This window comes from Ambystoma mexicanum, chromosome 9 (genome assembly GCF_040938575.1).
Source record: "Ambystoma mexicanum isolate Mex_15411 chromosome 9, UKY_AmexF1_1, whole genome shotgun sequence".
NCBI lineage: Eukaryota > Metazoa > Chordata > Amphibia > Caudata > Ambystomatidae > Ambystoma > Ambystoma mexicanum.
In genome coordinates this window covers 659,852,603-659,873,045 of record NC_090931.1, presented here as the reverse complement: position 1 = coordinate 659,873,045, position 20,443 = coordinate 659,852,603, and the positions used below count along the sequence as shown (strand labels likewise).

General features: G+C 43.1%; 1 protein-coding gene across 1 annotated transcript in view; it reads right to left on the bottom strand.

Moving 5' to 3' along the window:
- LOC138488462 (aldehyde oxidase 1-like) overlaps positions 1 to 20,443 on the bottom strand; it is a 705,629-nt gene that overhangs the window by 63,415 nt on the left and 621,771 nt on the right. The window contains exon 31 of the mRNA XM_069615436.1: positions 18,577 to 18,691. Coding sequence (XP_069471537.1) covers positions 18,577 to 18,691 — 115 coding nt within the window. The remainder of the gene's footprint in view (positions 1 to 18,576; positions 18,692 to 20,443) is intronic.

Below are 20,443 nucleotides of genomic sequence, written 5' to 3'. Positions count from 1 at the left end.
AATGGGCACATTACAAATGGCCCATTATTAGCTCTCTCTTCCCCTTGCGGGCCCCGGAAAGGACGTCTAGTTTTACCAGACGTCTGTTCCGGGTCCTGCAAAAGGAACCTCATAATAGGCGCTCCCGTAATGCCGTAATGAAGGGTGCTGGTCCCGTACCGGCACCCTTCATTACGGGAGCGCCAGGGTCGTAATGAGGCCCACTGTGTTTTTTTGCTTACTTATCACCAGTATTTATTTTACTGTGTTTTTACCTATACAAAAATTATAATAAACATTACACATATTTTCCAGTACCCCACTGACCTCCTCCTGACATTCAGCCTAACTCGCTATACGCAGTGTCAGTCTTGACCTCTGGGAGGGGAAAGGGGAAGTGGATAAAATAAAAAAGTCAGGTTGGGGGGCGTGGCCAGCCGAGAACGCCGTAGGATGCCTCCTCGTTGAGCTCCGGGTTCCCAATCCCTTCTCGAACCCCTAATACTGCCTAAATCTGAACATGCGGGCCAACGAACCCCACCGACGGCTGTCGAACCCGAGGAGAATAAATAACCCTCAGCGAATAACATTTGAGCCTCTGATTACAGAGTTCTTCAAACTTTTCGGCGCGGGTTTTCCCGCAACCAAGATGGCGGACGTGCCTGAGCTCCAGCACCAAGGGACCCACAATGAACCGGCGATCGAGAAATAATACGATGAACGGATTACGCCGAGGGACCCGATAGCTGCGCCGAGACGCTGACAGCACTAACGTGCTCCATAAAAGACACAACTTGAGCAGACACCGGAGCTGGCGGAGCCACGTTGTGACAGCCTTTCCCCGTCCCCCACCCGTTGCCTCGAGGTCTGCCGGAGAGTAATGGTGGTGTGGCGGACGAGGCTCACAGAGGGACCATGTAGTCGGGAGCGGACGCCCAGCAATGAAGGTGAGGAGGAATGGGACGACGTGGCAGACCGGCGTACGATTACATGCGCGCCCTGCAGGGTTGGTGGAGGCTACAGGACATTAACACGCGACCAGACCGCCGCGGATTCCTCGACTGCCCCCTGGAGCTAATCCACGAAAGGGGTGGAGGAGGCGTGGCGGGTGACTTTGTGCTAGCCCCCGGCGTTGTTGAGGCCCATAGAAGGGAAGTCTGGGCCCCAGCGGAACAAAGTGCCCACTAAACCGCCGATACCCGGCAGGGTCACAGCTGAAATTGCGGCACCCTCCCTGTAGGCTAATAGCAAGGTACCTACCTATGGAAGAGAGCTAGCGAAGGGAAGGAGACCATATGGGATGACTATTCCGGTTCCTCCGCACCATATGCATCTGCTCTGGCACTGGAAGGATCATGGCAGGCCTGGGGATGTACCCCTGACTAGGGGAGAGGTGGCTGGCTGGAGAAAGTTCCAGGCGCCCAGGAACATGAGGCCAGGTCGTAGGCACCGATCATGGTCATAATCAGCCGCAGACAGCGAACCCCAGGATAAAACAGACATGCACTAATATAAGCGACAACCAAGTACATATCAAAAAGCACGATCGCTCCTCCATAAAACAGCACCTCACGACACCCTAATCAGGAAGAGACGGAGGTAAAGGGGCGGTTGGCCCCCTAGAGACTGTTCTAAATCAACTCAAGATACCCATACTTGGCGGTTGAGTGACCTCAACCAGTCTCATAAAAACCAGGTGAAGCAGCTGTAATTGGAAAACTCTGCAGCGACTCGCCTTCGGGGAAGTTACCACGATGTCCAAACAAACTACGAAAGAAAAGGCCAAGGGTCCGGCGATATTAAAACCCTGCTACAAACAGCGGACACACAAAAACGCAACCAGATACAAGCGTTAGCCAAGGTACATCACCTTCCTACGGAGGGAAACTAAAACGCTGGAAGACCCCCCTATCAGGAAGTCGGATCTCTTAGAAATGCTACAGGAACTCAACAAAGATATCAGAGAGAGTGCGAGTGACCTGGCTAAATCCATCTCAGACCTTAACAAGGGAATCCTGGCAGCAGAAAAAAGGATTGATGAGGTTGAAACGGTAATAACAGAGCAGAGCCACGAACACGACATCCTGGCGCATAGGGTGCAGGAGCTGGAACAGCAAATGGAACAAATGCAAAACAGACAGGAGGAAGCTGAAAATAGATCCAGACATAATAATATTCGTATTCGTGAAATCCCGAAGGAAATGGTGGACTCGGACTTAAATCAATATGTGGTTGACTTGTTCTGCGACATTCTGAATGTGGAAGAGAACAAAGAAATTATGTTAGACCGAACGCACAGAACCTATTCCACATATCAAATCAACAAGAATCTGACCCCAGCCGTCCTGACCCGGGTCCACCTATGCCAATTGAAAGATGACATAATGCAAGCCGCTCGCAAAACAGAACCTATCATCTTCCGCTCCACACCACTTCAACTGTTTCAAGACCGGCCCAAGCTACACTTGCATGAAGGAAAAAACTGAGGGTGGTTACTGACTGGCTAAGAACTAGAAAGGTGTGATAACGATAGGGCCACCCAACGTGCCTCTGCCAGAGATTCTCGATTGCCAAGGAGGAAGAAATGGCGTACCTCATGCAAGAAGGCGAAGGAGACAACTTCACAGATGGCGAAGGCTCTCCATTCCGAGATGACAAGTTGGAGGGTAGACTTCTGGGAAGCCAATGGAGACCAGGGCGACCTCGCCCACGGAGGCGCAACAAAGATGTGCAACCCGTGGAACATACTTGAGAGGTCACGCAACTTCTAACTGCAGGAGATGTTTAATGGCATCCCTAGAAGGGAAGGAAAACAAGAAAAAAGCCACTTACGCCTGAAATGAAATCCCAAGTCAGCATGAAAAACAAACTGTTGTCACACGAGCCATTATGTGGCGAAATGGGGTAAGAGAGGGGGAGGGTGGAGAGAGGGGGGAAATGGGTTAACCGGACCCCATATTTCCCGGGAGGATAGAACACCCGGTGATTTACCACATTTGTATTCTGTTAGTAATGCTAGTTGGAAGTTATAATCCAATAGTTAAGGGGGAGGGGGGAAGTTTTGTTTTGATTGTTTCAGGTAGAAGGGCACAACATACAAATCAAACTTTTTACAACAGACATGAGTTGGACCACAATGAAGGGGACAAATGGTTGAAAGCGAGGCAATGGCGAACTTAACTCTCATCTCGCTGAATGCACAAGGGCTGAACTCTCCAGTTAAGCGGAAATCCATACTAAACAGATTGAGGGACATGCAGGCCTCGGTGGTAGGGTTACAAGAGACATATCTGCTCCCCGATGATGAATGGAGGCCGAAGCACAGAGCCTTCCCGATACAATACCTGGCCTCTAGTGGGACTAAAAAAAGGGGTGTGGGCATCTTAATGGCAAAAGGTATCAATTTCGAAAAGCGTTGTGTTAAAAAAGACCCGGAAGGCCGATACCTAATGTTGGGGGGAAACTGTGGGGACAATTGGTCACACTGATCTCAGTCTACGTTCCTAATGTTAAACAACATTGTTTCTTGCTGAGTTTACTTCCCAGAATAGCACAATGGAGTATAGGGAAGATCCTCATTGGGGGCGATTTTAACGGAATGATGGACGCACCCATGGATAAAACCCTTCCAGCTACCCCCTCATGAACACTCATTTAGACAAGCATTAGCTACATTTTAAAGAGATTTACACCTGTTGGAAACATGGCGATTTTTTAATCCACAAGACAGAACCTATACTCACTACTCCGCTGTACACAAAGGTTATTCCCGTATTGATATGATTCTCATCTCAGAAACATTGGTCCCACAAGTCACAGGCCTCGACATTGGAATACGTTGCATCTCAGACCACGCCCCAGTTGTCTTAAAAATAGAATTAAATTACCCGCAACAACCACCCCGCAAACCTTGGCACTTGAACTAAATAATACTGAAAGACCTCACTGTCCGGGGAGGCATAGAACAAACCATAAGAAATTATTTCCAAGAAAACATAACTCCTGGGATTAATTGGGCAACCATCTCGGATGCAAGTAAGGCGGTGGTACGGGGAGAGTTTATAGCGCAATCATCAAACTACACCAAGACCCGGGCGAGGGCACAATGTAACATGGAGGCCAACATACGCGTTGCTGAGGCAGAATATCAAAAGAAACTTAAAAAGGCCAGAGCAATTTTGGAAACCCATTTAACAGATGACACGGCACGTCTGTTGGTACAAACAAAACACTTTTACTATATCCATGGGGGTAAAGCCAATAGATTCCTTGCCGCCTAACTGAGGCACCAGAAACTCCGGAACCGTATTACCCAACTTCATAAAGAGAACGGAGACACAATCAGGGGAGAGAAAGAAATAGAGGAGGAACTGTACTTATTCCATTCTACTAACATGGGGAGAGATAACCTTGAAGAGGCAGCACAAGTAGCCTTTTTAAATCAGCTAGATCTACCGCAAATCAATGAGGCAGACAGACAACAGCTGGAAGCTCCCATAACAGAGGAAGAGGTAGGGGAAGCAATAAGGGCATTAAAAGGTAAAAAAAAAAAAACAGGTCCGGACGGGTTCAGCAACGCGTACTATAAAACATTTAGGAACATACTGGTAGGCCCCCTATCACAACTATTTAATTACATTAGGGATAACGGGCACATTTCCCTGGGCATAAGCCCAGCAACCAGATATTACTGCTGAAACCAGGCAGGGACCCAACCGATTGTGCAAGCTACCGCCCGATCTCTTTATTAAACGGAGATGCGAAAATGTATTCTATGATACTAGCGAGAAGATTGGCATTGATACTCCCAGAGATAATTCATTCAGACCAGGCCGGATTTGTGAAAGGGCGTCATACATACGACAATATCCGTAGGGCTATAGACACGATTGACTGGGGTGGAGGACGGGTCAACAATTTTCAATAGCGGCTCTGGATGCTTCTAGGGCCTTCGATAGTTTACATTGGGGATTTCTCCGATTAACCCTAGAAAAATTCAGATGCGGGCCAATCTTCACTCGTATGATAATGGCGAACTTTGCACATCCCTCCACTAAACCTATGGTCAATGGTAAATTCACAAAAGATATCCTCATCCAGAAAGGCACAAGACAGGGGTGCCCATTGTCACCCCTGATCTTTGCCATGGCTACGGAACCATTTGCGTGTAGGGTTCGGGGTCACTCAGGGATTCGAGGGGTGGAGGTGGGCAGTATGGGACCGCAAAAGGTGGCCCTCTATGTGGACGATATTCTTCTGTTCCTAAAGGACACTGAAAGCTCCTTACTGGCAGCTATACAACTGCTGGAGGAGTTTGCACGTGTCTCAGGCTTTCACAATAATTATCCAAAATCCAAAGCTCTTAATATTACTGAAGAGATGACCCGAATCCCGGAATGGGAAAGCTTATACCTGTCAGGATTGGCTGGGTTAGTAACAGTAACAAGATTAACATTGTACCTTCAGAGCTGGCTGGGTTAGTTGGGCTTTCAGAACTGGCTGGGTTAGTAACAGGAAGAGTTTGTACATAGCATTAACATTGTGCTTGCCCAAGTCAAGATGGAGCAAAAGAAACTTAATCTGATTGGTTAAAGGAACAATGATATGTTTGGTTTGCCTGATTGGTGGAGAGGACAATAGGTTTGATTCTTGGGAGGTGAGCAAGATTCTAAACTGCCTTTCATCCAGAGAAATTCAGTGGCTGGTTGTACATTAGTTAAGCTCCTTAAGTAAGGCCTTTTCAGAGCTCAGAAAATCTACCAAAGAAGTAAGAATATCGTTTGCTGATCCAGTTTGAACAAGAAGTCATCAGGTGGGATCGTTCTTTTAAAGATTTTAAGATTGTCACAGTGAACTTTCATTTTCTTTTATAAGAAAACTTAAAGAGTTAACAAGTTTCAAATTCATTTGAGAAAAGAGACATTTACAGTTAAAGTTATTATAAGGAAAACAAGCTTGAAGATTGTGCGTAGGAGTTTAAAGTTTATTAACTGCGTGTAATGTTCCTCAAGACTGTTTAATGTGTGCGCAAGCTCGCAAGTCGTCGTTTACGTGTTTTTGAAAGCGCGCGTGTACATTTTTAACGTGAAAGACGTTTCCTGAGAAAGCGCGTGTGGTTTTGCGATAGAGCGCGTGCCCAAAAGAATTGCGCGAGTGAATTTTAGCGCGTGTAAATTTTTTACGTGAAAGCCGTTTCCTGAGAAAGCGCGTGTGGTTTTGCGATAGAGCGCGTGTCCAAAAGAATTGCGCGAGTGAATTTTAGCGCGTGTACATTTTTTACGTGAAAGACGTCTCATGAGAAAGCGCGTGTTGGTTTGCGATAGAGCGCGAGTCCATTTTAACCAGCGCGTGTTATTTTTTATCGCATTTACGTATTTTTTCACGCGCGCGCATTTTGTAAAGAATCGTGTGTGTATTTTAAACGCGAGGACAATTCTTCACGTCTTCTGATTTCACGTGTTTATCGCACACGCTTATTAAGGAAGAAACTGTACGTTCTTTGTGTAAATAAGGAAACAATTCACACGCAGAAAGAAAGCAGTATTCCAGGAAGTTAAAGAATATTATTTAAAGTAATTTATGCAAATGGAATTCAATACTTTCAGAGAAAGACTGCAATTTATGAAAGCATTGAAAACTACATAAGGTTAAAAGAACTTTCAAGCAAGAAGAATATCTAGTTCTGAAAAGATGTTGCAAAGGCCATCACTTTAGGATTCTAAAGGCTTGAACTATATGCACAACACAAGATATATTTACAAGATATTCCACAAAGATTACTAACCTCTAAGTCTTTTACTGAGGTTTAAGAGGTAAAGAGTTTAGAGTTTATTTAGAATAATTTTAGAAAATAAGTTTTCTTATCATATAAGTAACCAGGTGTATTTGTTTACCACAGATACCAGAGCCTACCAGACGGTTGAAGGGCTGCAGTGTCTCCGTTGTTATTTTCTCCAAATTCCCCTTTCCCTTTCTTGGGGTTTTCAGCTCAGCTTATATTTAAGGGTTGAGAGGTGAACTCCTGGTGAGGGTCTGTGGGGCCAGCATCAGCTCCTGTGGAATTCAGTCAAGCCGGACCCTGACAGGATGAAAGGCCCACGATAATATTTTCCACCTGAGCTGATATGGATCCCACAGAGGCACTAGCAAGTTCCATAAGGGACATGTTTTCGGAGTTAAGGGAGGATATGAGGGCTGTGCGAAAAGAAAATCAGGAATTACAAGTCAAGTTTGAAGAGTTAAACTCCAAGGTTACCCGTAAGGGTGAAGAAATTTCTTTGGAGTCAAGAGATTCAGAGGATACTAGTAGCGAATTACCAGTGTTAATTAGAGAGGATTTGGGTGAAGGAACGAGTTCTCAGGGAAGAAGTAGGGGAAGTTTGAATATACCTGTAGGTCCAGTCCCCTTAGCACCTCCAGAGCGTTTTGGGGGAGATGCCAAGAAATGCCAGATTTTCCTTACACAGTGTGAACTTCATTTCCTTTGTAGACCTGAAGCTTTTAACACAGATGCTTCTAAAATAGCTTTTATGCTGTCTTACCTTACTGGTGAGGCGGCAACTTGGTCAGTATTATTGGTTGGTCAAGAGAATCCTATACTAAATAACTTGTTAGCTTTCAAGTTAGAATTTAAAAAGATGTTTGACAGACACCAATTATCTCAAGAAGTAGATGGAGAACTATTAGAGTTAAAACAGGGAACCAAAGATTTAGTGTCTTACATCACACAGTTCAGATCTTTAGTATTAGAGAGCAATTGGCCAGAAGAGAAGCAATCCTCTTTATTCTATAGAGGCTTGAAGGAGGAATTGAAAGATGCCTTATCTACAATTGTTAATAGACCCACTTCATGTGAGGATTTAATTAATCTTGTCATACAAATTGACTATAGATTAGGGGAACGTAAGGCTGAGCATAGAAGAGGAGGAGTTGAGCAACCCAGAGTTTTCCCTAGAGTTGATAAAGGAAGATTAGAATTCGTAAATAAAGAATTGAGAACTGGGAATGCAGAGAGAGTAAATAAAGTGAGAGGTCCTTTAACTAAGGAGGAGAAGGATAGGCGAAGACAGAATAATTTATGTTTATATTGTGGGAAATCTGGACACTTTGTTGGAAATTGCCCTTGGTGTCCAACAACTTCTGCATCTACTAACAGCTTCAGAAATCAGCAAGTGGCAAATACCATCCAAGCAGCAGTACCACATATTACATTGAATGTATCCTTGTATATTAAAGAGGAATTAAAGGGAAGTGGTCCAGTAGTAATAGATTCAGGAGCCACTGGTAACTTCATGGATTGGAATGTGGTTAAAGATATGAATGTGCCTTACGTTGTAAAAAATATACCAGAGTATGTGAGAGCGGTGGATGGGTCTCAACTGACATCAGGTTTAATTACACACGAAACAATCCCATTGGAAATGGAAATTGGAGGACACTGGGAGGAAATTGTGTTTGAATTAATTGACACTCCACAGTTGAAAATAATTTTGGGAATGCCTTGGCTGACGTATCATAACCCTCAGATTGATTGGGGAAGAAGAGTGGTGAAATTGGATTCTGCTTTTTGTGTTACAAATTGTTGTAAAGAAGTAGTTCAGGAAAATGTTTCTAGTGGTAATTGTTCAGAAGTAGTGGAAGGTTTGGTGAATTTGGGAACTATAGTACATTCTATAGGGGCTGTAATGGGAGAATTACCAAAGTGTTACCATGATTTCAATGATGTGTTTAGTGAAAAGGAAGCTAATGAATTACCTCCTCATAGAGAGTATGACTGTAAAATTGATTTAGAACCAGGGGCCCACATTCCTTGCAGTCGCATCTATGCCTTAACAGAAAAAGAGAATCAACATTTGAAAGATTACATCCAAGAAAATTTGAATAAGGGGTTCATCAGGCACTCTCAATCGCCAGCAGCTTCTCCACTATTTTTTGTTCCCAAAAAGGAAGGCACTTTACGAACATGCATAGATTATAGGGCATTAAATAAGATAACAATTAAAAACAGATATCCTCTGCCCTTAATATCAGTAAGGTTAGACCAGATTCAAGGGGCCTCAGTATTTACCAAACTAGATCTTCATGGTGCATATCATTTGGTGCGAGTACGTCAAGGTGATGAATGGAAAACGGCATTTAGAACAAAATTTGGTCTTTTCGAATATCAAGTAATGCCATTCGGATTGTGTAACGCTCCCGCGGCCTTTCAATTTTTTATAAATGAGGTATTAAGAGATTTTATTGACATCTTTGTAGTAGTATACATAGATGACATTCTCATTTATTCTAAGGATCTACTGCAACATGAAGAACATGTAAAGAAAGTGTTACAGCGACTAAGGGAGAATAAACTATTTGCTAAGTTAGAAAAGAGCCAATTTCATACCATGGAAGTGGAATTTTTAGGTTTTATGATTTCTCCCAAAGGTTTGGAAATGGATATGAAGAAAATTAAGGCAGTTGAACAGTGGCCAACTCCAACTTGTGTTAAAGATATCCAAAGCTTCCTGGGCTTTGCAAACTTTTACAGGAGATTCATTAAAAATTTCTCTAAAACTGTTGCTCCTATCACCAAATTATTGAAGAAAGGAATGAAATTTGAGTGGAAAGATGAAGCGGATCAAGCTTTCAAAACATTGAAGAACTGTTTTACATCTGGACCGATCTTATTACACCCAGATCCTTCACAACCATTTTTTGTGGAGGCAGATGCTTCTAATGTTGCAATTGGAGCAGTGCTTTCTCAACGGCATCCTGAAACTGGACAGTTGCATCCTGTGGCCTATCTATCTAAGAAATTGCTTCCAGCAGAAGTGAACTACACAATTACTGACAGAGAACTCCTGGCAATCAAGAGGGCATTTCAGGAATGGAGGCATTATCTGTTAGGAGCAAGATTCACAGTAACCGTTTTAACCGATCATAGAAATCTTCTGTTTTTGAAATCTGCTCGAACACTATCACCTCGACAACTTAGGTGGTCACTTTTCTTTTCAGAATACGATTTTGTGATAACATTCAAGCCTGGGCGGTTAAACGGTAAAGCAGATGCTTTATCCCGACAAGGATCTTCGGGAGAAGTTGAAAATAAATTATTACCAGAACCAGTGATTGCAGAAGAAACAATTATTCTAAGTACTACAAAGGAAGAGAATCAGCTTCTTAAAAAAATTCAAAAGGAATTACCAGAAGATGAAATTCAATCTTTGTTAGCGGAGGATTCTGGAAGACATTTAATTGAAGGATTTCCATGTGTCCATTCTAAAATTTACCTTCCAAGCAAGGAACTGCAAAAGGAAATTATGCAAGAATGTCATGAATCCAAGTTGGTGGGTCACCCTGGAATTCGTAAGACTATTGAACTGGTTGAAAGAAAGTTTTGGTGGAAAGAAATTAAAAAAGATATTGAAGTCTATGTGAAAACATGTGAAGTTTGTGCTTGAGTAAAGTCAGGAGGAGGAAAACCATCTGGGTTATTAAATCCGTTACCAGTACCCCCTAGTTCTTGGTTTACAATCTCTATGGATTATATTGTAGATCTTCCTAAAGATCAACGTTACACTACAGTATTAGTAGTTGTGGATTTACTAACTAAAGCTGGGCATTTCATTCCCATGAAAGGAGAGGCTTCTGCAAGGAATCTGGCAAAATGTTTTTTGCAAGAAGTGGTACGATTACATGGTCTACCAACACAAATTGTATCAGATCGAGGGTCTCAGTTCATTTCTAAGTTTTGGCGAGCTTTCTGTACAGAGTTGGGAATTGAGGTAAAGCTTTCTTCAGGTTATCATCCACAGACCAACGGCCAAACAGAGCGAGTAAATCAGGAGTTGGAAAAATATATTAGAGCTTTTTGGCAAGAAAGAGGAAGTTGGGTAGATCTTCTTTGGCTAGCAGAGTTTAGTTATAACAATTCTGTCAAGGATTCTACTAAGTATTCTCCATTTTTTAGCAATTATGGTTTCCACCCACGATTTTTGAAAGAAGTATTGCCATCTGAGTATTCCAATCCAGAGGTTGAGCAGCAATTGACTTGTATTAGAGATGGTTTAGTGAAAGCTAAAGAATCTTTGGAAAAAAGTAAGCTAAGATTTAAGACATTTGCTGATAAGAAACCTCGTAAAGCACCACATTATCAGGTGGTTCAAAAAGTTTGGCTGTCCACAAAATACCTACGTTTAAAGGTAAGAACTAAATTTAGTCCGAGATTTATTGGTCCATTTGAAATAGAAAGAATAATAAATCCCGTAGCAATCAAACTGAAATTACCCGCAAGTATCAAAAGTCACCCTACATTTCATGTCAGCTTAGTGAAACCTTGTGTGTCAGGAACTAGATTGGGAAAACCACCACCAGCAGTTTACTCAGAGGAAAATGACGAAGAGTTTGAAGTTAAGAAAATCTTAGATTCCAGGATTGTTAGAGGTACCTTGCAGTATCTTATTGACTGGATGGGATACGGTCCTGAGGAAAGATCTTGGGAGGATCAAGTAGATGTACATGCCCCTCAATTGATAAAACAGTTTCACAAAAGGTTCCCTGCTAAACCAGGCCCTGCGACAGGGCTTTGAAGAGGGGGGTACTGTCAGGATTGGCTGGGTTAGTAACAGTAACAAGATTAACATTGTGCCTTCAGAGCTGGTTGGGTTAGTTGGGCTTTCAGAACTGGCTGGGTTAGTAACAGGAAGAGTTTGTACATAGAATTAACATTGTGCTTGCCCAAGTCAAGATGGAGCAAAAGAAACTTAATCTGATTGGTTAAAGGAACAATGATATGTTTGGTTTGCCTGATTGGTGGAGAGGACAATGGGTTTGATTCTTGGGAGGTGAGCAAGATTCTAAACTGCCTTTCATCCAGAGAAATTCAGTGTCTGGTTGTACATTAGTTAAGCTCCTTAAGTAAGGCCTTTTCAGAGCTCAGAAAATCTATCAAAGAAGAATATTGTTTGCTGATCCAGTTTGAACAAGAAGTCATCAGGTGGGATCGTTCTTTTAAAGATTTTAAGATTGTCACAGTGAACTTTCATTTTCTTTTATAAGAAAACTTAAAGAGTTAACAAGTTTCAAATTCATTTGAGAAAAGAGACATTTACAGTTAAAGTTATTATAAGGAAAACAAGCTTGAAGATTGTGCGTAGGAGTTTAAAGTTTATTAACTGCGTGTAATGTTCTTCAAGACTGTTTAATGTGTGCGCGAGCTCGCAAGTCGTCGTTTACGTGTTTTTGAAAGCGCGCGTGTACATTTTTAACGTGAAAGACGTTTCCTGAGAAAGCGCGTGTGGTTTTGCGATAGAGCGCGTGCCCAAAAGAATTGCGCGAGTGAATTTTAGCGCATGTACATTTTTTACGTGAAAGACGTTTCCTGAGAAAGCGCGTGTGGTTTTGCGATAGAGCGCGTGCCCAAAAGAATTGCGCGAGTGAATTTTAGCGCGTGTACATTTTTTACGTGAAAGACGTCTCATGAGAAAGCGCGTGTTGGTTTGGAATAGAGCGCGAGTCCATTGTAACCAGCGCGTGTTATTTTTTATCGCGTTTACGTATTTTTTCACGCACGCGGGTTTTGTAAAGAATCGCGTGTGTATTTTAAACGCGAGGACAATTCTTCACGTCTTCTGATTTCACGTGTTTATCGCACACGCTTATTAAGGAAGAAACTATACGTTCTTTGTGTAAATAAGGAAACAATTCACACGCAGAAAGAAAGCAGTATTCCAGGAAGTTAAAGAATATTATTTAAAGTAATTTATGCAAATGGAATTCAATACTTTCAGAGAAAGACTGCAATTTATGAAAGCATTGAAAACTACATAAGGTTAAAAGAACTTTGAAGCAAGAAGAATATCTAGTTCTGAAAAGATGTTGCAAAGGCCATCACTTTAGGATTCTAAAGAGACTTGATTGGCTTGAACTATATGCACAACACAAGATATATTTACAAGATATTCCACAAAGATTACTAACCTCTAAGTCTTTTACTGAGGTTTAAGAGGTAAAGAGTTTAGAGTTTATTTAGAATAATTTTAGAAAAGAAGTTTTCTTATCATATAAGTAACCAGTTGTATTTGTTTACCACAGATACCAGAGCCTACCAGACGGTTGAAGGGCTGTAGTGTCTCCGTTGTTATTTTCTCCAAATTCCCCTTTCCCTTTCTTGGGGTTTTCAGCTCAGCTTATATTTAAGGGTTGAGAGGTGAACTCCTGGTGAGGGTCTGTGGGGCCAGCATCAGCTCCTGTGGAATTCAGTCAAGCCGGACCCTGACAATACCCACTGAAATGGGAACGTAAGTCAGTAAAATACCTGGTGGTACAACTAACCTCCTGTTACGACAGACTATACGAAGCCAACATCCCAGACCTCCTCAAAGCCCTAACTAGTGACCTAAAATGGTGGGAATTGCAGAAATTGTCTTGGCTGGCACGTATTACGGCGGTCAGGATGACCCTGCTTCCAAAATTCCTATATGTGGTGGGAGCCCTTCTGATAAAACTCCCTGGTCCAGCTATTCAGACACTGCAGAGAGATGTGATGTCCTTTATTTGGGGGGGGAGGAAGAGGCCGAGAATACCAAGACAGGTTCTCTTTAGACCGCAAGTATCCGGGGGGCTGGGGGTTCCGGAGCTCCGCAGGTACCTATGGGCCTACCTGGGATGTTACAATGGGCAGCTGGAGAAGACCGCAACCAATGGGTAACAATAGAAAGAATGGCAACTAGAACCCCCCTAGGGAACCTTGGCTTTATTGCCACACGTCACAGGGAGAAAAGGGGTTTGCTACTGGAATCAACAAAGACTACCTTTTGGTATTGGGATAGAGTGTTGAGAAATAAGAAGATTAAAATAGGAGAGGGTCCGTTGCCCCTATCGCCTATAACCCAGACTTTACCCCAGGAATGCAAGCCAGCTTCTGGACACAATGGGGGGGCAGAGAGGGCAACATAACTCTAAAAGACCTTTACGCAGAGGGGTCACCCCTAACGTTTGAAGATTATAAGGCTAAATTCCACATACCGGAGCAGGAATGGTATCACATTTTCAGCTTAGGCACTGGGCCTCCAACGCTAAAGTAAAAGAAAAAGCAACTAGAAACCCAACAGGCATAGTACTAATGATACAGGAAGGCCAACCAGATAAGGGCATATCCAGATTATATCGCCTTATGGGAGAGGCTAACCCTGAAGAAAACCTCACATATATGCAAAATTGGGTGATAGACCTAGGGAAACCAATTTCAGAGGAAACCTGGAGTCGTATTTGGCATAGAACAGCCAAAGGTTCTAAATGCACCTCCATAAAGGAGGCAGCGTATAAACTTTGCCTTCGGTGGTACATGACACCTGCACGCATGCACGCAATTAATCCAGAATATCCTGCAGCCTGTTGAAGGAATTGCGGACAATCCGGGGACCTCATTCACATGTGGTGGTCCTGCCCACTGGCAGCGACCTACTGGAAGGAGATTCTAAGCCACATCAAAGATTTACCGGGGTGGGACTACACTACGATCCATGAGTGGGGAGGGGAGCTATGCGAATGCAGGGTCTACAGCCACTCTTATAACCCACATGCTGAGTGTGGCCAGAATATCACTTGCACAAGCATGGAAGACAAAGGAAGGCCCAATAACAGCTATGTGGTGGGTCAGATTATGGGGGGTGATGGCCATGCAGAAAGTGACGGCACAGGCCCAACGCTCCTATTCCAAGTACTTAAATACCTGGTTGCCACTTCACAAATATATGGATGACAAATGACAAGGAACAGATGTTCTTTAAACCAAGGCTGCTTCGTGCAATATCTACCATTTGAAACCCCGATTTTCAATCTGCGGAAGTTGAACTTTACACCATAAGTGATCCAACCTGTTGAATTTACAAATCGGAATGTTGAACCTTCTAACCCATAAGTTGGGATATGTTGGGAGGGGGGGGAGTTAACTGGTTGTTCATTAAGTATGTCTGTTCCTTTTGTTGATTCTATTTCACCTTTTTTCTTATATGAGCAACACAGTCTTGTGCACTTATGTTGAATCCCCGCATAGGGGCTGCTATGAGTTGTCCATCGATATATTCATGTCTGTAATGCCTTGAAAACAAAATAAAGTTGATAAAAAATGTTTTAAAAAGTCAGGTTGGGGTATCTTCTCTTGCTGGATTTGTCTTCACTCTCGAAACCTGTAAGACATGCACACCACTTCTGCGAGTTTGACGCCAACATTTCCTGCTTAACATTTCTCAACTCCAATTTTACCCATTACCTGAGTGTCTGCACTACAGTGCCAGGAGACAAATACATGCAAATGTCTTCTTTCAACTTCATCACGAATGTCTTTCTTTTTAGAGAACACTGGAAAATGAACTAGAACTTCCTTTACTAACTCAACTGTTTCTGAGGACAGGTTTCCTACATATGAAATTATATGTGTATAGGCTTGAACTGTTTCTTTTCTTTTCCTCTGTTTACTTTAAGTATAGAAACTGATGTGTATTGTGTAAGGGAAGTGTTTAACTATTTCAGTTCTACATGTGATTTCAGTCTTTTAATCCAGACAACGTTGATGTCTTCTCTCCTCCATGCTGCAGTGCCGAAATAATCATCCGCTTTGCATCCAAAAGGGAAAAACGCGGCTGAAGTAACCTAGGCAACTTCCTATAGGCACCGTAACATACACTCTTGTGACGCTGAATACTTGCAGGTCCTTTACTCGAGAATGTGCACTCTTCCCCTCGTCTAGCTTCCCTGCATGTCACCAAGACGAATACGAGAACTTCTGCGCGCACCTACTATTAAGGTCAAGTGCTTTATTTTGTTCGGTTTAGCTGGGCACACATCGAGTCTCCTGTACTAGCTCTCGGTCTGGACCACCGACAGCATCCGTCCAGGCACCTGAACTCTTCGGTTGCTTACTGGAGCCTAGCCAGCCCTTCTAAGTCCTAATCCCGGCAGAATGCACACACGCATCTTAAAATCTTCTCTTAGAACATTTTCCCATACCTGGACTTAGGTTGCTGAGGGCATTCCAACCACAAAGCACATTGAGGCCATACAAATGGGCAAATGGCGCTAAATAAATGACGATTACAACTACAATACAATAGGTCCCTTCTGTCCTGAAGCTGCTGATTAAAGGCAGTTTAGAATTCTCTAAATACGGATTCACAGCCAATCACTCCTTTCCACACCTACTTCCAACTTGGAATGAAATCAGAAAAGTATCCTTTGCTCGGGCCTGTAACTATGGGCCCCAGGGCATAACCTGAAGTGGTAATGCCCCCTGCTCGGGGCTTATTTCTTAAGCAGTGCTATCTGGGGGTTCTGGTGTCAAAAATACTTAGCCATTGGCCTCATGGTTTTTAGCATTACATCAGAATCCCCCAACAGCATTAATAGGCTATGAAACAAATGTGTTCTTCTATTTTGGAACATCTTGTATATTTTTGCCATGCACATTTCACATACTAAAGTGAGATTTTTTGTTAAATTCTTCAGTTTAAATTGTGACCTTTTGAAAATTAATCCTGTTTAAGAGAAAACATTTCTAAAATGTAGCACTTGAAATGTAGCATTTTGAACTATAATCCACTGATCCTATTATACCCCTTGTACACCACGGGCCATCATGCAACAAAGGAATAACTCTTGCAAGAGGAGTGGAGCAGGGGCAGGTTTTAGAATAAGAGACAATCTTCTGCTGTGTGCAGAATCTATATATATATATATTTGCAAAAGTGTTTTTATGTTTGAGGTTGGCTGCAGCCCCATAACAGTTGGTGGGGTGAAATGTTGGCCCGAGGTCGGCATACCAGTCTGGGGTGTACTGGTGATGGTGAAATCTGACCAACCCCACCCATTTGCCCTGCACAAGGGTGCAGCGGGCTTCGGCCATGCGCTATCAGTACAGGCGATTTCGGGAGATTGACTATGTTGTGTTTATTCAAAAATAGGAAGTTATGACACAATAAAACTACACAAGGCTATGGGACCCCGCCCCGCCCCACAAGTGCATGTCAGCCACAGACCCGTGCAATGCCGGGTGGTACCGCTAGTTGTATAATAAGCGAAAGGTTGTAAAGCTGCAAATCATGATGTTCGTTCACATTATTTCACATTAATTCTAGCCCCGCTGTTTTCTTCCTGATAGACACCAGTGGTCCACACGCTGGGCCACTAAACATTGGTTTGTATGGCATCTGGTCGGGAACAGACTAAAGGTCTCTTAAATTGGGTCATTGTGGAGTTTCCGGCAGAGAACCAAAAACAGGGCTGAATCCTGGGTAAAAACTATACTGTTCTAAAGACTGGAAGTGATCCCTAAGGATCCCGGGGGGCATCTGATAGTGAAACAGTGACAGAATGTTTGTCTGGTGCACAGTTGACATCTGGCGGTGAGCTGAACAGAAAGCGTACCCTGGGTACATGTATGGCATGGATCTCCAAGTCTGAGAGTCCCGAGAGCCCTGTCCACACCAGGCATTCAAGATGAATGCACACTATGTTATAACTCCTCCTCACAGTCACTGTACTCAAATGTATTTTCAACGGTTACAATGAAAAATGCTGTGCATTTAGCTCCTGGGGCTGGATTTGGAGACCCTTGATATAGGAACCTGTCACTAAACCGAAGAAAGGATATGGACCTGCAAACTTGCGGACCATCTAACAAAGCAAAGGGAAGAGAGGATGTCTGTATGGGTCCTTTGGGATCATCCAGAACTGAGCGGAGAATGGGTCCTTTATCTGGCGCGAGGTTTCTGGCAGCAAACCAGAGCCTAAGCTCTGGTTCTGTGAACTTCTAGTAAGGGGGACTATAACCTGCAGATCGCCAGATGATTTGGACAACAACTATTATGAACCCACACCATTGACTATGCTGGCTAGGACCACATGAGTTGTAGTCCAAAACACCTGGAGGGCCAAAGGTTGCAAACCACTGTTCTAGGGTTACACATTTGGAAGTGAACAAACTGAGCCTGGCGGGAGAGCTTAAGAGTGATGCCATTTTACATTGAAACCTCAATAGATGTGCTATGTTTGCCAATTCACAAATAACATGAACAATATCAATACAGTGTGTGTTGCATTGGGCAAGGTTGGTAGTGAGAACTTTATTTGTTCATTGAAATACTTGATTTTATGTTTGTATTCCTACATCCATTTTCCATATAAAAAGAGTAATGACTTGTGTAAGATGAAAGGCATCAATATTAAGTTGGGCACTATTTGCTCCTTTTAAGCTTTGAGCCACCGACTCATGCACTACTACACGCAATATGATATGATATGGCATTTGTAACGGGCCTATACACAAGTGTTTCAAGGCGCGAAAATGGATGTGACGCATGACAGATCATCCTGACAATCAAATGTCTACCTCTGCGCACCAGCGGAGTATGCAAATTGGAATCCACTGTCACACAATGCCTGTGTCCTCTGCGAATGTAACATCGCGAGGGGTGTTGTTGATAACGCGAGATGCCAGGAAGAGAGCACATGGTATGTCAAAGGCTATAAATGACTGATTTGGTAAACATGTAATCCTATCCTGGTTTCACTGTGGTTGATCTGAAAGCAACCCTACACGTTTGGGCAATCATGACTTACCTTGTGACCACCAGTCAGGCAGTCAATTTCAACCTCCGAACATGCAGCTCCAAAAACATAATAGGGGCTGACGTGGCCTTCCCCCGTCTCCCAGTTCATGCCAGAGTCATAGCCGCTGGAAGAAGTAAAGGGCTTTTAAGAGAAGAGATGATTGATCATGGTATCCCCACCTGGCCACCTATAGCACCCGGGGAGCAGAAGGGTGTAACAGCCTAAACTGCTCAAGAAAGGACTTCAAACTAAACAACAAATAAAAGAAAATGCACTGTTCCCCAGCCTGGACTAAGATGGTCTTGCCATGGCCAAAGATTGGGTCCCCACCATCACAGTAGACAACGCTAAGGTAGATCAATGCCTGCCTTGCTGGCCTGGTCGTAGTTGCATCTTCCATTAATGGGTCTTACGTTCTGCCATGAAATATGCAACTTCAATTAATGCACATTGAGAATGTACCACTGTGTGGAACCTGGGCATTTATGCCATCAAAGGAACACTGACCCCCTTACCTTCACCATGTTCTGTGCCTAGGTTGTGATGCCCTTTACCAGGACTACGTATGGTTTAGTCTCTGCCCAGCACCCCTGCAGGCAAATGCTTCTTTCCTCGGGACGCCACCCATTACAGCACCTGACACCCTCCAGAAAGCACCCGGAAACAGCCGAAGGACGTGTGTATGCTATGTAGAAAAATGTACAGTGCTCCACTCTTTGTTAGTTTACTCTAGCGTGTTCAACCTGCTTCCATTTATTACTCTGCAGTATTCTATTCTTCTGTATTACAGGTGACTCTGATGTATTATTTTTCGGTCAATTATTCTCTACTGTAGAAATCTTTATTTTTCATATCCCACTTTACTCTTTTCTAGCTTCCGTCTTGGGCACGTTATACAGAAGAGCGTGGTACCCGGGAGCAAAATGGAGATAGCCACATTCCCAAGTTTGTTTTGCTGCTTTATATTTTCATATGTGGGGGCGGAGGTTATAAAGTGATACCTTTTGAAAGTTCAAAAGAAACATACTTTTCCTTTGCACTTAAGGGGATAGCATCACATTTTTAGAAATTGCCTACAGATGTATGACACGGGACCCGATTTACTGCAAGACGGGAAGGAGGCAGAGCCAATGGAGGAGAGAGAACCAATTCAATAACATGTTATTCATATCATGTTATCCACTATACTTTTTTGCTCAACATTGCTTCCTTTTATTCTTTTCTGTTCAAATATATTTGACTTTACACTAGTCTTTTGTGTCCAATGCTGTTCTACAATATTCTAATCCATCCTTTTCGTACCATTTATGTCCTTTCAACTCTGCACACTTCAATGTGCTTACATTCCCTTTTCATATAGTCTTACAACACAAATATACCAATTGTAGCGTAAAGTGCAGAGAGCCAAAGACACGTTGCCTCATTGTTAGGTTACAAAAGAGACACGCATTGACAAAGCAAATTGTTTCGGCTTTCGTAAAAGCATTGCAGAGGCATTTGCCAGGCATTCATTGTGTGGCAGCTGTTACCATCATGTACTCACATTGTTGGACAGGTATTGTAAAGCTAGGATGGATTCACGAGAAATGCCTCCCCAGCCACACCTCCCTTCCCCCAATATATGCTGTAAGGATACATCCTGGTCCGGGGAGCATACACTTCACAGCTCTCTGAATCCTATTGCCATGCAGTACTTTGCATGCAGTACTTGGCACAGTGGATCTCCTTAGGCATCTATTGTGTACAAGACACCAGTTGACAATTGGTGACTGTGCAATCAACTTCACCTACAACCAGTTTGCCATGGGCTGGAATATTTTTACAAGAGCCTGACACCTTCACATTTCAAAAGACAATTTAATTTGAGGTTGTAAGC